Source organism: Prunus persica, chromosome G2 (assembly GCF_000346465.2).
Source record: "Prunus persica cultivar Lovell chromosome G2, Prunus_persica_NCBIv2, whole genome shotgun sequence".
In the NCBI taxonomy this organism is placed as follows: domain Eukaryota; kingdom Viridiplantae; phylum Streptophyta; class Magnoliopsida; order Rosales; family Rosaceae; genus Prunus; species Prunus persica.
Window position 1 is genome coordinate 6,272,466 of NC_034010.1, and position 17,392 is coordinate 6,289,857.

The 17,392-nt window shown below is 35.2% G+C and overlaps 2 protein-coding genes and 1 long non-coding RNA gene across 11 annotated transcripts in view; 2 read left to right on the plus strand and 1 right to left on the minus strand.

Annotated features, from left to right (window-relative positions):
* Positions 1-17,392, plus strand: part of LOC18787404 (putative disease resistance protein At3g14460) — a 57,063-nt gene that overhangs the window by 11,845 nt on the left and 27,826 nt on the right. The gene's annotated exons all lie outside the window — the stretch shown is intronic.
* The window catches only part of LOC18787209 (putative disease resistance RPP13-like protein 1), a 39,236-nt gene continuing 27,826 nt past the window's right edge, over positions 5,983-17,392 (plus strand). For 5 of the 9 annotated variants that reach the window (XM_020556228.1, XM_020556229.1, XM_020556224.1 and 2 more), the window contains exons 1-4: positions 5,983-10,739; positions 10,952-11,038; positions 13,829-14,212; positions 15,996-16,219. In XM_020556228.1, coding sequence (XP_020411817.1) covers positions 6,854-10,681 — 3,828 coding nt within the window. In that variant the 5' untranslated portion in view covers positions 5,983-6,853 and the 3' untranslated portion in view covers positions 10,682-10,739; positions 10,952-11,038; positions 13,829-14,212; positions 15,996-16,219. Of the gene's footprint in view, positions 10,740-10,951; positions 11,039-13,828; positions 14,213-14,400; positions 15,169-15,995; positions 16,220-17,392 lie in introns of those variants that run through there. The other 4 variants (XM_020556225.1, XM_020556226.1, XM_007219415.2 and 1 more) reach the window with 4 other exon arrangements.
* On the minus strand, positions 11,208-15,804 carry LOC109947006. Its single transcript, XR_002270014.1, has 2 exons — positions 15,376-15,804; positions 11,208-11,490 (listed from the first exon to the last, which is right to left on the minus strand). It is a non-coding gene; the product is annotated as an uncharacterized LOC109947006 (long non-coding RNA).

Sequence of the window (17,392 nt, forward strand, 5' to 3'; positions counted from 1 at the left end):
TTGATATGTTCCCTCTTTTATTTTCTTTTTCTCTTTTCCTTTTCATTTTATGATCCAATCCTTTTCATATATTTTTGTTCAAGACTTTGTTTTATAATGCTCTATTACTAATTTGGTACAGGTCCCTAAAATCTCGGAGCCGCCTTAGTACATTCATAACGTACATGTTCAGAGTTCAAGAATAATGTATAGAATGTGAAATTGACGATGCCGGCCTTTATGAGGCAACATCTTTATTTCTTTGGTTATTCCAGTTTAGAATATTTGCACAAATGAGATGACTCCAAGCATAAAGTCACATTCGACCAAAAAGCATAAAGTCACACACAAAAAGAACACGGACAATTGCTAAGTTTATCCTTGTACCCTTATTTTATTGATCCGACCCAATTGAAAAATAAAAAAAGATGATAAAAAATATTGTTCACTGCTTTAAAATCTATGAGTAGAGTCCTCCATTTGAAATTTGGTCATTATACAAAATTGGAATGAAAAAAGAAAATCCTAAAGCTATATTTGATATATTTCATTTTCATTTTTTGCTGGGTGTTAGGGCTCGTCAATGGGCCGGGCCTGGCTAGCCCGGCCCGAATTTAATGGGCTTGGGCCAGGCCGGCCCAGGCTTTAAAGAGGAGAGAGAAAATATCAGGTCGAGTTTTTTAAGAAAATTCAAAGCCCAAGCCTGACCCATGAGCCGGGCTTGAGAAAGCCCATCGGGCCGGGCCGGGCCTAAACGGGCCCTACTTCATTCAAAAAAAATCATTAACTTAATCATAAGGTCATTTTAGTCCAAATTTGAGATTAAACTCACTTAATTCTAATATTTTTACTTCAAACCAAATTCATAAAACACCCAATAAAGTCACACAACTTGTAAGATTTTCCACAAAAATAATAAAACCAAGTATTATTTTTGAGGTTATTACATAATTAGATCGTAATACGTTTTAAAAAATAATTTTTAAAAATAATATTAATAAGTATCAAAAAAATATTTTTTTAAAGGATGGTATGAATAAATATGCAAATATTTGGTGATGTGTTCAAGAAAAGGATGATTATATTTGGTGGTACGATTATGTTTCGTGATACGATTATATTTAGTGATGTGATATGTTGTTCATCTTATATATATATATATATATAATTGTTGAACTAATAATTGACACAAATTAATGTGTTAATCATCCAATTATAAACTAGGAGTGAATAAAGAAAAGTAAATGAAATGAAACAAATTATATGTGTGATTTAAGTGATATAATCCTAAACCTAAACTCTTATTTATACATAATTATATATGTATGCGGGCCTAACGGGCCGGACTTTTGTGGGCGTGTCGGGCCGGGCTTTCTTGGGCTTAATCAGGCTGGACCTATGGGTCAGGCCGGGCTTCAAACACCCCAACACGAGCCTAGCCTAGCCCGCCTTGGGCCGGGCCATCTCAAAGCCCATAACGAGCCGGATCGGGCTTTTTTCGATTGGCCGGGCGGGCCCCCTCGACCCATGAGCCCGCGGGCCAAATGATGAGGCCTACTGGGTGTTCAATTTTTCTTGTTTCTTGTTGAAAAGAAAAATGATAATTAATAAAATCTGATTTGGTGGTTGTGCTCGTCACAAATCAATGAAATGACAGCAGTGATTTTGCAAGACAGCATACCTTCTCTTGGGGTGCTTTTCATTTTGCAACATTTCTTTACGTGTAATTTCCAGAGGAGGGTTTATCATTGTATATAGCTCTTCGGGTGGTTTTTTCTGCAAAACAAATGTCACAAGGAAGGAGGAGAAACGGAAAAGATTTACTTGGAATGTCTCAAGTCTCCTTTGAGATAAAGGCATCGAATGCACAACATTGTTTTTGTGCTATTTCATAATTAAAGTGTGCTTCCCAAGTCTCCTTTGCGTTTTGTAACTTGTAATGTTTGTTTTTTTGTTTCCCCTGTTTTGTCTTTTATAAAAGAAAGAGGAATGCTAGCAACCTTCTCTCTAATCTTCTCTTTTGGACCTTCTCCCTTTTCTTTTTGACAAGTGTCATTTTCCATACACTTAAAACAATGACATTAATGCATCACACAATTTAGTTTTTGTTTTCCAAGTTTACCATTTTAAAATGTATTGGCTTTTATATTTCCTTCAATTATTCACATTTTGTTATAACTTGTTTAGCACATTATTTTTTTTAATTTAAAAAAAGTCATATTTTTTAAAAATAAAAATAAAGTTTGTTTCATGACATTGTTATCATTTTTATTTTGTTTTTAACAAAACACGCATTCTCTTTGGAAAAATTAAAAATTAAAAAACAATTCAGTTTTTATTTTCTTATTTAATTTTTAACAAGCTAGTAAGAAAGTTATAAAAAAAAATTAGCTTGTTATTAAAAAAAAATTAATACATTTAATAAGGGTAAATTTGGAAAACAAAAACTAGTTTGTGTGATGCATTAATGACATTGTTTTTAGTTTAAGGAAAGTGACACTTGTCATGAGAAGAAGGGAGAAGGTCCAAAAGAGAAGGTTAGAGAGAAGGTTGTTAGCACTCCCCATAAAAGAAATACAGGTCTGAACCACACGGATCTACTTGCATAATAATGGACCAAATTTATGATTTTTAGAAAGAACCTTCTACTGGTGGAATCTTGGGCTACTGTTGTGGCTCTCCTCTGTGTGCCTCCTTTTTAGAATGGTAAAATATTCAAAATACCAGAAAATGTTCATGATTAATGCAAATATTAAGAATTGAAATTATTAATTAAATGAAGATAATATGGTAAATTCACACTTTTTCATATTAAAAAAATTAAAATTAAAAGAAATATCAGATAATTACTCTTATTTTTATGGAACACAGCTACCCATTATCTTTTTTAATTATAAAATAAATTTAAATTATAAAAAAAAAATCCTCTCACATGCACGGAAGCGCGTGCTCAGAGGCTAGTTAAAAATAATGAACTTTGCTTCTGATGTCTATACCAGACCCACTCAACCTGCTTTATGATTATACAAAGAACAAACTCGTCCTTAGACTCATTTGGTTAAACTTAGAAAATAATGAAACAAAAATATACACACCCACAAGTAACACAGCCAGGATTGAAAACAACTGGACAAAGAAAGGCATGTTAAAACAGAATTTTCAACAACTCATCACCATTAGACAAGAAAAAGAAAAATCAATACAGAAACAGAAAGAACAGAGAATAAATGTGGTGGAAGAAAAACGTTGAAGCCATTTGTGAATCCAACAACACTACCACTCTGTTTCTCTCCTTTTGTTCAGGCGGATCTGCATATATCCTAAGGCGTATTACGGAAACAACTTCTTGCCGTTATACTTGAATGTTGTGGATGCTTCAACGTTGCCATCTGGGTGGAGTGGATTTGTCCAATTCACCTTCACTATGGTTAATCAACTAGACAGACATAAGTCAGAAACAATAGGTATATAGGTCCAAATTGTTGTTATTTGAAAGGCTTCTAAATTTTAACATTTTGATTTCTAAATTTTGTTTTAATATTTCGGCCCACTTAGTTCTTCTCAAAATATGTCATCAATATCGTTGAAAGGTTGAACTTAGTGAATTATTATAGTGCAGTACGGTAAAATAGGCACATGATATAATTTGTCCACATGTTCTAATATAAGTGAATATTTATTGATATTATTTTCAAAAATAAAAAATATCAACCATTACATCCTCCCATATTATAATACATATACAAATTATACCACATTATCATACTCTAATACCATTTTATAATTTCTCGTACTTAGGAGGTATAGAGCGAGTCAATGACATTACATAATATATAATTGTTCATATAATGGGGCAACTAACGTGATCAACAAGTTGTGGTGATTAATTTAACATAATAAAAAACATACCATTTACTATGTAACAATTTGTTCTTTTAAATTGGATTGTCATCACTTTAATATGTTATGTTTCTTATTCTAGTCTCCCATGTTAAGTGCTTCAGCATTGTTTGTGGTGTGTACACAAATTTTCTTATAAAATGTTTTAATGCTTCTCACATGTATATCAGATATAGACAGTTGATGTGACTTAGAAATCAAATTGTCAATAAAGAAAAAAAATATAATTGGTGATCGAGGTCCAATTTAATAGAAAATAGTCTTAATTTGTATATTAAAGGTTTCAGATTCGAATCCTCACTGCATTATTGTTGTATGCGTACACGAGAAATTCTATTTCCCAATAATTTAGATTATCACTTATACTAAAAAAAATATATATAATAAGTTTTACGAATGCAAACATAAAATTACACCAAACAATAATGGAATAGAAAGATGGAAGTTTTTTTTTTTTCCTACATCTAAAGTATACTTTATATATATATTTATTATGGGAGTTATAACCGTTTAATTTTCAGTTTTTATTTTCTATTTATTGTGTTAATTTTTATGGTTTAATATGTATGGAGATTACAAGTATTGGATGTCTATAAAGGGCCACTCCTCCTTCACATCTGAAACAAACCACCATCTCATTTCTGTATTTTCATACTTTCATATATTTTCTACTTTCCAGATTATTATTTTTGGGCAACGGTTTTGTGACTTGGAGATTTCTATCCGATTGTTAACATGCTCATAACGGACCTTGAGCTTGCGTATTGGGGATCGTATCTTGGAGCCTTGTAGACCTTTATTACGTGCATGTAGGGAGGCTACAAATGCTTTAGGTCAGCGTCTTTGACGTACTTTTGCTTTCTTTTTTTACTTATTTCTTCGTTTCTTTATTTTTACTTTACTTTTAAATCTTTATTTTATGTATTATTTATATTTAAAAGTTTTGAATAAGAGTTTTACAGAAAAGGAAAAACACAATTTCAAATAACACAAATTTCTCGTTTTTTGTTCTTAAAAAAGAAGAAGCATTGATTGGGGAGTTATGGTAAACTCAGTTTCAATGGTTGCGATGAGAGGCGGTGGCGGCGAGGAGAGGACGAAGGCTTTGCTGCCGACGGGGTGGTGTGGCTGGCTGCTTGGTCCTGGGTTCTCCTTTAATTCTCTGTTTTCTTTTTTCATTTTCTTTTTCTCTTAGAGTTATTGATGTTAAGTGAATGGACAGATGCCAAAATAGGGACAGAAGATGTGAACCCAATTATATACAGCTGCTGCTATAGCTGATTACATAAAGTAACAAATTAATTAATGCTTGAGTGGAGGACAGGCTTGAGTGGAAGAATTGATTAAGGCTTGAGTGGAAGACAAACTTCAGTGGAGGAAAGTATAGATAAGGAAAGCATGCCTCGTTTAACGGCTTTATCTAATAAAGATTACTTGTTGGCACTTGGAGTTTCTTAGGAATGCTGGTTTTGTTTCCTTGGTGGACTTGAAAGGTGGTGCCTTGGCTCGGACATCTCCCAAGACATACAACTGCTCATTAGCTGAATATCTCGCTCTCTTTAAAGAGATCGAAGCAAACACAATTTGCAATTTGTGTGATTCAAGCATGAATATCTGATATAGTAACTATACCATTTGTTGGTTTGATAAGAAAAGTTTGGTTAGCGAGGATGAAACCATAAAGTTCCCAAAACACACAAAGAACACGGACAATTGCTAAGTTTATTCTTGAGTTCACACATATTTGCACAAATGAGATTATTCCAAGCATGATTATACCATTTGTTGGTTTGATGTGAAAAGTATGGGCAACGAGGGGTAAAACCATACAAACACACACGAAGAACGTGGACAATACTAAATTTATCTTTACGTTATTGATCCGACCTAACTGTAAAATAAAAAAGATGAAAATATATAATGTTCAGTACTTAGATCTATGAGCACTTGCACAAAACATCACTTTTGGTCTTTGGTAAATTTTTAAAATAAATGAATTTTTTACTTATTTGTGAACTGAAATGCCTCTAAAAAAATAATGATAGTTCGAAGAATTTGATAGAAATTAAAAAATATCCTCAAATTACTTGGAATTGAAGACCACATAGGCAAAAACACGAAATTGAAACCTCACTTTAATGATAAAAATGGTAAACTACAAAGACAAAAATGACGTCTTGCCTTATAAATAATTGGAATTTGCTGGTGATAATAGTCGATATCATCTTTTGTCGGTCCGACCTAAAAAGAAGAAAAAGTTAAAAGCATCTTGTACCAATTTTTGCCAATGTGGGCCCAAACAATTTGAAGAAGTCCACCGGCAATTTCTCAAAAGCTATTGTGTGAGTGTGAAGCTAAACCAATATTATTTTGCATATCCGACCCCACATCCCCATGTGATGTGAGGCTACAGAGGTGTTTCCAAAACGAAATATGATATTTCAAAACGTAGCTATGTATAGAGTCATTTGTATTTGCTTTCACAATAACATTTGATTTTATATTTATACATTCTGATATTTTAACAAATAAATTGACTAAATTTGGCCAACAGGATTTAGCCGAATAGAAAAGTTCTTATTTATGGACTAGTAATTTTAAATTTAAAATTTAGACTATCGCATGTATTTAAAAAAAACTAAACAATTGGCTTAATTTGATATATTTCCTTTTTTTCCTTTTTGCATTTTATGCTGGTTGCCGTTATTAAGTTTTATCCTTATTTTTTGTTGAAAAGAAAATTGAAAAAAATAATAATAATTCCTACAGCTAGCAACTTCTCCACCTACAAAAAATAATATTTTTTGTTTTATCCTCATGTGAGGCTACAGAAAATTTTTGAAAACGAAACTGGATATTTTATCTCTAACGACAGCTTTCATACTTCGTTTACCCTGTGTTTCCAAGTTGTGCTAGCTATTTGCAAACCTTGGAATATTACTTCATCCAAATCCCTTGCAGAGAAAAGAAAGATATGGCTTTGATCGGAGAGGCCCTCATCTCTGCTACCATCCAGACGTTGTGTGACAAAATTGCTTCGCCTGAGTTCACCGACTTATTTCGGCAGAAAAAGCTCGATGAACAACTCCTCAACAAGCTGAAGACGACGCTGTTGACCTTGTCCGTAGTGCTTAATGATGCAGAGGAGAAGCAAATTGAGGAACCTTTAGTGAGAGACTGGCTTGACAATCTCAGACATAATGTCTTGGCTGCGGAGGACTTACTGGATGAAATCGACACTGAAGCTTTGCGATGCAAACTGGAAGAAGGTGAAGGTCAAACCCACAATTTAACCAAGAAGGTACGTGATTTTTATCAACGCATGAATGTTGAGATGAAAGATTTATTAGAAAGATTAGAACAATTTGTACAAGAGAAAAGTGCTCTTGGTTTGAGAGAAGGTGCTGGGAGGAAGGTTTCACGAAGAACAACAACTTCCTTGGTTCATGAACCTTGTGTCTATGGTAGAGATGAAGTCAAAGAAAATCTGTTGCCAATTTTGTTATCTGATGATGCAAGTAAGGATGATGTGTCTGTCCTCACCATTGTTGGAATGGGTGGGATTGGCAAGACAACCCTTGCCCGACTGCTTTATAATGACGATGAGGTGAAAGAACATTTTCCACTTCACGCTTGGGTTTGTGTTACGGAAGACTATGATTCTAATAGGATAACTAAAACTCTTCTAGAGTCAGTCACCTCAAAGTCTTCTAATATGACAGATCTAAATTTACTTCAAGTTGAACTAAAAGAACAACTCAAGGGAAAGAAATTCTTATTTGTTTTGGATGACCTATGGAATGAGAAATATGGTGATTGGAAACGCCTCCAAACTCCTTTTACTTCTGGGGCAAGGGGAAGTAAAGTCATTGTAACAACACGGAGCCAACATGTAGTATCTGTCCTGCAAAGTGTTCATGTTCATCACTTGGAACCCTTGTCGCACGAAGATTGCTGGTTCTTACTTGCAAAACATGCATTTGGAAATGAAAATTGCAGTGATCCAAACTTGGAAGAAATTGGCAAGAAAATTGCACACAAGTTCAATGGGTTGCCTTTAGCTGCAGAAACACTTGGGGGTTTGTTACGTTGCAATATAGATTCAGAGGAATGGAATACAATACTAAATAGCAGTATTTGGGAGCTACCCTATGATAAATGTGACATTCTTCCGGCTCTTGGGTTGAGTTACCATTATCTCTCCTCCCAGTTAAAACGATGCTTTGTTTATTGTTCAATTTTTCCAAAGGATTATGAGTTTAAAAAGGAAGATATAGTTCAATTTTGGATGGCAGAAGGTTTAATTCCAAAAGCTGAGAATGGAAAGAGCATAGAAGCGGTAGCTAGAAAATACTTTGATGAGCTGTTGGCACGATCGCTATTTCAAAAGTCAAGCAAATCCGGTTTCACAATGCATGATCTCATTAATGACTTGGCCATGTTCATGTGTAAGGCATTTTGCCTTAGGTTGGAAGGGGGGGAATCACATGTCGTAGAAAAAGTTCGGCATTTTTCATATGCTATGGAAAGATTTGATGCAGCTCCAAAATTTGAGCCATTACATAGGGCTAAGTTTATGCGGACCTTTCTACCCATATCATTAAATTTTGTTTCCACTTCTTATGTAACTAAAAAGGTTCTACAAGATTTGTTGCCGTCACTAAGATGTTTACGGGTGTTATCATTGTCACATTATCAAAATGTTACTGTGTTACCTGATTCTATTGCAAACCTCATTCACTTGCGCTACTTGGATCTTTCCGGTACCGCAATTGAAAGGTTACCTGGGGTACTTTGCAATCTCTACAACTTGCAGACATTACTATTGTCAAAATGTTTCTCACTCCTTGAATTGCCTGCAGACATTAGAAAATTGACTAATTTACAGAAATTGACATTGCTCGGTTGTAGTTCTCTTAATAAATTGCCTGCAGGCATGAAGGAGTTGACTAATTTGCATCATCTTGATGTCAGTGGAACTAAAATTGAAGAGATGCCGGTGCAAATGGGTAGATTGAAAAGTTTGAGAACATTGACTGCATTTGTTGTGGGCAAATCTACTGGGTTAGGCATAAGAGAACTGAGGCAGTTCCCGCAACTTCGAGGAAAACTATCAATTTTGAAGCTACAAAATGTAGTTGATGCGAGGGATGCACTGCACGCCAATATGAAGCACAAGAAAGATCTCAAGGAGTTAAAGTTTTCATGGGGTGCGGAGGATGCTGATGATTCCCAAAAGGAGAAAGATGTACTCGACAAGCTCCAGCCTTGCGTGAATTTGGAGAAATTATCCATCAAATTCTATGGTGGAACCAATTTTCCGAATTGGTTAGGAGACTCGTCTTTTTCTAACATACAAGTCATGCATCTCAGTGACTGTAGTTATTGTTGGTTGCTCCCACCAGTTGGACGGCTACCGGCACTCAAAGAGCTCTGTATAAAAAGAATGAAGTCTTTGAGGACGATTGGCGTTGAATTCTATGGCAGAAATGGAGCTTATCTGACTCAGCCATTTCGATCTCTGGAGAAGCTAGAGTTTAGGGGGATGCCGGAGTGGGAGGAATGGGTACCAAGTGGAAGTGCAAGTGGAGGTGAATATGGTCCAGACTTTCCTCGTCTCCAAAAGCTGATTCTAAACGAGTGTCCGAAGCTAAGAGGAAGTTTGCCTTGTGAGTTGCCTTGCTTGAAGAAGCTTACGGTGTATGGGTGTAAGGTTTTACATGATGGAAGGACCGCTACCGCAACTACCAATAGTGTTAACTATAAATCTCTGGAAGAATTGGATATAAGTGGTGGATGCCAAACTCTGTTATCATTATTAGAGACAAAGCTCCTGTCCCGACTTCGGATTCGAAATGTTGTTGACATACAGTGCTTGCCCAACTGCAATCGTCTTCAACGTTTGACTCTTTGCCTAACGCTGTCATCGTTTCCCAAAGATGGCCTACCCACTACATTGACATCACTTTATATAAACAATTGTAGGAAATTAGAATTCCTACCTCATGAGATGTTGGCCAAATTAACATCGCTTGACTATTTGTGCGTACAAAATAGCTGTGATTCAATGAGGTCCTTCCCGTTGGGCATTTTTCCCAAATTGACGACGCTTCAAATTCGTGGTTGTGAGAATCTGGAATCTTTTTCCTTGATTGAAGAAGAAGGAGCTGTTGACAATCTCAGCCATCTCAATTCCTTGCGTGTCTATAACTGTCCAAAAATGGTGTGTTTTCACGAGGGAGAATTGCCCACTCCCAACCTGAGTCACTTTGTAGTCATTGGTTGCGAGAATTTGAAGTCATTGCCCGAACGCCTTCACACCCTCACTGCCCTTCGATCTTTGAATATATGGAATCTTCCGAATCTGGAGTCATTTGCAGAAGATGGGGGTTTGCCTCCCAACCTCCGATCTTTTATCATTAGGAATTGTAAGAGACTGAGGGCACTTGACTCAGTGGGTTTGCAAGCACTTGTCTACCTTCAGATCGATGGAAGTGACCATGTCTTGGAGACGTTGCTGCTCCCTACCACTCTTCACACTCTCTGCATCTCTGATCTATCAACTCTGAAATCTTTGGACGGAAAGGGTCTTGGACACCTCACTTCTCTTCAAACTCTAAAAATTTACAGCTGTCCAAGTCTTCAATGCCTGCCAGAAGAGGGTTTGCCGCCATCTCTTTCTCATCTGAGTATCCGCTGTTGTCCTACCCTGGAGGAAAGGTATAAGAATAAAACGGGACAAGATTGGGCAAAGATATCTCACATTCCTTGCATCGAGATAGGGGAAGAAGTGATCATATAATATGAGCTATTCCATATTTCACGCTCAACCCTCAACTCTCAAATCAAAGTCAGGTGAGGTATGTGCCTTCTCTTACTTTAAAAAACTGCTTCTCTTCTTCTAATTGAATACAAAAACCAAAACACATATTCTCTTTCTCTTCCAAAAACCCAAATACATGTTGGACATTGCCCAAATTTGTCTCCAAATTCCTAGTTTAAATCAAATTTAATGCCTATGGATAGTTTGTTAATAGGTTCATGCCATGAATTAATCTTTGGACTTTCCCAGGTACTGCAGGTTTGTTATTAATGTTGTGGCCTGATATTCGTCGTATCAATACGTTGAGGAGAGAGATCGATCAGCAATTACAAAATTGTTAGTGAATTTAGCTTGTTTATCATCTCTCTCCTTTTGTTTGTTAAGTTTTGTTGTTCTAGGTTAAACCCTTGTCCCCGCATTTCACAGCAACTCTGTGTTTTTCCACTCTGTTTAGATTTCACTAGCAGGAGAGCCCGCGCGATGCTGCGGGTTTTGAAATTGTGTAGACAAAATTAGATTGTTTATATATACAATGAGATTTAATTTATAACATTATGTTTAACTACAGGAGTGTAAGTTGCAAAAAAGTATATAATAACATATTTTACAGGCTACTTGTTATGGTAAAATACTATACTTGTTTGTATATACATTGAGATGTTTATAGTAGGAAGTAGGCATCAAAATAGCAAAAGTTGGATAGTTTTGTACAGAATGTTATTTAATTGGGCAAGCTTTGTTTTGCACTTGCTTCATGATTTTTCTTCTCTTTCATGGAAGTCTTGATCCTGTTATAAAAAAAAGTGAGAAAATAGTAAATGTTAATATTGATGAATGGGGGAAATTGAGTTAGGACAATAATCATAAACATTTAATTATGTATAAACAGGAATAATATAATTTATTGATTTAATAAGAAAGTTATAAATAGTTTTTCAATCTAGGAAATACAAAGTTACAAAATTAAGAGAACTAATGAGCAAGTTGTAGATGGTTTTCTAATTGAAGTAATACAAAGTAAACATATTTTAAATTTTGTGTTTGTCTAAAAGAAAAGTTGAAGAGAGGCAAAATAATTATGGTTGAATATATGGAGAAAAGGATGTCAATATAATGTTTAGGTTTTTATGTATTAGGAATATATGACTTTTTTGCTGTTATTTAGAGCAAAAATTATTTAAGGGCTTGACATTTCTGTTAAAAAACGGGTAGAATCTACCCTGAAAAATGGACATTTTGCCAAAAAATTCACCTGTAAACTAATTAGTACTGAATACCGATTGGCGAAGGCAAGACAATCATAGTTGTGGAGTACATAGTTAGAAAGATGAATGTGCAAACGTACATCTAACCCCATGATATACATCTAACCCCATGTGAACATGATTTATTCTACAACAATGATTATCAATTTTCTAATTGCTCATTTTCCTAACCCTAATCATCACAAACCCAAAATTAACTCTAAAAATTTCAAATAAGCATGGTTCTAAACCAATTTCTAACTTACTTAGCGAAGTCTTTTCTATAAATGATAGTTGTTGAAGAAAAAGGGAAACGAAAATAAGCTTTTAGTGTATAAGTACATTGAAGCAAAACATGAAGAGAATCCAATATATAACTTCAATATATAACTTTAATTTTCTATAAGTGTTGATCTAAATTTACATCCCTTACCACTCTTCAATTTAAAAATAGTTTTAGCTACAACAAACAACTTCAGAGAGAAGATTTGGCCCTGTTTTATAAGGCAAAACCTCTCTAACCACATGACATACATCTAACTCCATGTGAACGTGATTTATTCTACAACAATGATTATCAATTTCCTAATTGCTCATTTCCCTAACCCTAATCATCACAAACCCAAAATTAATTCTAAAAATTTCAAATAAGCATGGTACTAAACCAATTTCCAACTTACTTAGTGAAGTCTTTTATATAAATGATAGTTGTTAAGGAAAAACGGAAACAAAAATAAGCTTTTAGTGTATATGCACAGCACAGAAATTGCATGTAGCTTTCCGATTTTTATCCCAACTTCGTTTCTGTGGAATCACAAAACTACATACGCACAGCACAGGGAAGGGAAAAAAAAAAAAAGGCACATTTAAGAGACACCTATCTTCTCATTCTACATCACATCCTCTTTTCCTAGCTTTCCAACCTTGCAACCAAAGCAAACATCTTTCCTGATAAAGGGTAGGAAAGAAAGTGGTTGTGTGAATTGGGATGAGAGAGACAGAGACAGAGACAGAGACAGAGAGACAAAGAGAGAGAGAGAAAAGAGAAATCAAAGTATATATATAAATAGTAAGTATAGTTTATATCATGCAAAGTTTTGATGGTTTCGTTCAAAAAAAAAACAGGGAAAAAGTTTTGATGGGTAATTCTAGTAATAATGTTCTTATAATTCTATATATATATAGATATCAAACTGTACTACCATATTCTTCCTATATATACACTTGGTCGTCAACTACCTCTCTCTCTCTCTCTCTCTCTCTCTCTCTCTCTCTCTCTCTCTCTCTCTCTCTGTGACCTGCATTTATACAGAACCAATTATTCCATCTTCACTATACATTTTCCTCATCTTCCCATTCATATTTTATGGCTCTCTTGTTCTTCCTCCTAATTCTTTTGGTCCCTGCAAGCAATACTAATTGGCCACCATCACCTGGCTACTGGCCAAGTTCTAAATTCAGGTCTATGAGCTTTTATAAAGGATTTAAAACTCTCTGGGGTCCTCAGCATCAAAGCTTAGACCAACATGCATTAACAATCTGGGTTTAATGAGGCCAGAAAATTTTAAGAACTTATCTACCAAGCATACCAAACTGACAAAGCAAACCATATCTGTATTTTATCATCAATTTCATCAATTTTATCACCAACAACAGATAAAAAAAGGGAATTTTTTCAAAAAAAAAAAAAAGGAAAAAACATAAATAAAAAAAGGGGCACATTTAAGAGAGACCTATCTTCTCATTCTACATCACATCCTCTTTTCATTTTGAAGCGGTCATGTGTTGTGAGTTTCTTGTTTTATAAATTTTCAAAACTGTTGTTTAGAACTGCAAAATTCTTCATCATATATCTTGCCTTCTAATATACATTCTGTATCAGGAAACTGGAATGAGGCTTGCTCTTTGAGGAAGAGAAATAAAAGAAAAAGTTGTGGCAAAGGTTCACGGATGTAGTTGGATTGTAGTGGGACAGAGAACAAATTTATTTGTTGCAGGGGAAAAGTCTCATCCAAATGCTATGAAATCATGGCAACTTTAAAGTATTGGACAGCAATAATGAAAGAAGAGGGCTATGTTGGTGACACAGATTCTTGCTTGCATGAATAAGAGGGAGAAAAGCCCCTATGGTATTGACTGTTGCCGCCAAGTGCATATTGTTATTACTATGCGTACTACATCCCAAGGCCTCTCTCAGCAGGATTACAAAGTAAACCAGAATTACTATCCCAGCAGTATTCTGCAACTTTGCTCTGCACTTCCTTATGTAATCTCTCTCTCTCTCTCTCTCTCTCTCTCTCTCTATAAATATATATATACACACACACACACACACACACATATATCTAGGCATGCATATTTATGAGTTCCCCATTGAGGAGGGATTCCCTTTTGAGGATTTTATAATTAGAATTAGACTGCCTTCTTAACCAATAGTTGGGTTTGTGTGGTAAGGTATGCTGGGTTTGTTGATGTGGATATTTATGCCTGGAGGTGCTTTGTTTTACTACTTCGTTGAAGTAGAAACAGACACTGACAAAGAAGCCCTTCATTCTTTGTCTCAATAGTGATTGGTTTCTTTGATCCTATTCATCATATCTGGTGGTGAGGTTGCCTAATCAGCCAAATGTTGGGTTCAACTACCTCTCTCTCTCTCTCTCTCTCTCTCTCTCTCTCTGTCTCTCTCTCTCTTTCTCTCTCTCTCTGTGACCTGCATTTATACAGAGCCAATTATTCCATCTTCACTTTACATTTTCCTCATCTTCCCATTCATATTTTATGGCTTTCTTGCTCTTCCTCCTAATTCTTTTGGTCCCTGCAAGCAATACTAATTGGCCACCATCACCTGGCTACTGGCCAAGTTCTAAATTGGCCAGAAAATTTTAAGAACTTATCTACCAAGCATACCAAACTGACAAAGCAAACCATATCTGTATTTTATCATCAATTTTATCGCCAACAACAGATAAAAAAAGGGAATTTTTTCAAAAAAAAAAAAAAAAAAGGAAAAAACATGTTTAGTCTTTGCTTTCCAATGTTTTATCCAAAAACCTGAAAATCAAAGTAACTAAATAAATGAACCCAATCATTCCTAATTTCTATTTTGTCAAAACCTAATTAAGCTTCACTTCTTTTTTGCTTGTATTTTATCATCAATTTCATCTATTTTATCACCAATAGCAGATAAAAAAAGGAAATTTTTTCAATTAAAAAAAAAAAAAACATACTCAGTCTTTGCTTTCCAATGTTTTATCTAAAAACCTAAAATCAAAGGAATCAAATAAATAGGGTTTAGGGCTCAAGAACCTGAAATCAAAAGAACCAAAAAAATGAACACAACTCTACATAGCACGAAAAATCTCCCAGCCAACAATCAAATTCATGAAATAAATACCAAAAGATCTGTTAAAAAATTGATGAGATGCATACCTGAAAACAAAGGATGCAACAAAGATGGAAGCCTGAGTCGAAGCAAGAACGATGGAAGCCTGAGTCGAAGCAAGAAAGATGGAAGCCTGAGTCGAAGGTTGTAGAAAAGACGAAATCTCCCGATCCCAAATCTGTGACACGAAGACTGAAAGCACGGCTGGATTTGCAGCTCACCTCCCAAACAAAAATCGACGGCCTTCAACGCATCTCCAGCAACGAACACAACTCTTCCATGGCTGCCCCCCAACCAGCTGGTTGGAAACGAACGGGAGAAAATGGTTTCTCTCAGCGGACGAAACCATCTCAACGAAGGGGGAGGGGCAAAAACGGGAACAAAAGAAACTGTTTAGTCAAGGGCAGTTTCGTCATTTAACTGTGCTGCAGGAAAAAAAACGAAAACAGCAGAAAAATGAGGGGCATTTCCGTCATTACACTGTGCTTAGCTACAGTGTTTAGTTGCATTGGGTTTTAGTATATATATAATTTATGTTGTGATTCGACTGCTGCTGTATTTTAGATTTATAGGAACAGACCAAACATGTTGATTCTATCACCAAAATTATAAAGTATACTTCCATTACAATTAATTTGTTGATTCTAATTTGGACTTGTAGGAACAGACCAAACATGTTCATACGTGGCATTGCTCAAGTCATCATCATTCGGGACAGAGAATAAGCCTTCAAATGTCTGCTGAGTCAATGAACCTTTCTAGATATCTCAAGTGTAATGGAAATTGATGAGTTACAAAGGATTTGTAAACATTTTCTACTGGAGGCTAGAAATGCTTCAAATAAATGACTCTGTTGCAATTATTTTGTAGGATCAAAGACTCTGCAAAGAGGTAAGAAAGTCATCATCAAGTAACTTCGCTCTTCATACTTTTTATTAGGGGTGGGCATTGGAACCGCAAAACCGCAAAACCGAACCAACCCAATCCGAAAAAAACCGAAAAAAACCGTGTTGACCGAAAAAGTCAAAAACCGAGACAAATCCAAACCGAACCGGTTCAGACCGGTTCCGGTTCCGATTTTCCACCTTAAGGAACCGGTCCAATCCGAACCGGTCCAATATAATTAATTTTTATATTATATTTATATTTATATTTAAAATATCAAATTTTGTAGGCCCAAACCCAACTATTTCATTATACCAACAAAAAGCCCAAATCTCCCAAGTCCATTGCCCAAGTCCAACAAGCCATATTTTAATATCCTAATCACATCAAATCTCACTTCACTCTCTCTCTCTGACGCACTCTCTCTTTTCCTCTCAGATTTTTTTTACTCTCTTTTTCTTTCTTTCTTCTCTCTTCCGCCTCTTTTCCTCTAGGTTCTTTAACTTCTTTTTACTTCTTTCTTTCTTCACTCTTCTGCCTCTTTTCCTCAGTTTTTTCTTCTTCTTTCTCTCTTATTCTTTCTCCTCTCAATTCGTCTCCATTTTTTTTCCCTCTCTTTCTCTGATTTTCTGTTACTCTGATTTTTTTCTTCTTGGTTTTATGTTTCTCTCTCTCCCTCTATATCTCTTTCTTTGCAACTCTGTTTTTCAATTTCTCCTTTTTTTTCTCTCTTCATTTTTTGTTTCTCTGTACATATATGTGTTCATCTTGTAGATCTGGGTGAAATTCTTGTAGATCTAGGTGAAGTTCTTGGAGATCTGCGTTAAGTTCTTGTAGATCTAGGTAAAGAGCCAATTCAAAGCAGGTCAGCGTCTCTTATCTCCCCAATCCCTTGTGAAGATATGTATTTTTTTTGTTGTCAACAATCCATTTTGGTGTTTTTATATGGTATTGATATTTTCTATGATTTTGGGCTGATTTGAGGTCTGATTCTTTTTTTTTCTTTCAATTTTTTCCTGTTGTGTTTTGATAGACATGTTCTCTATTCCTGATATCATTCCTCAGTGGCAAAATCTTTGAGCGTTGTTGTAAATTTTAGACGGGAAAGAAGCTCATTCATAATTCAAAAAAAGAAAATAAAGTTACAACAACTGACAATTTGTTGCTCTTTGAAATAGG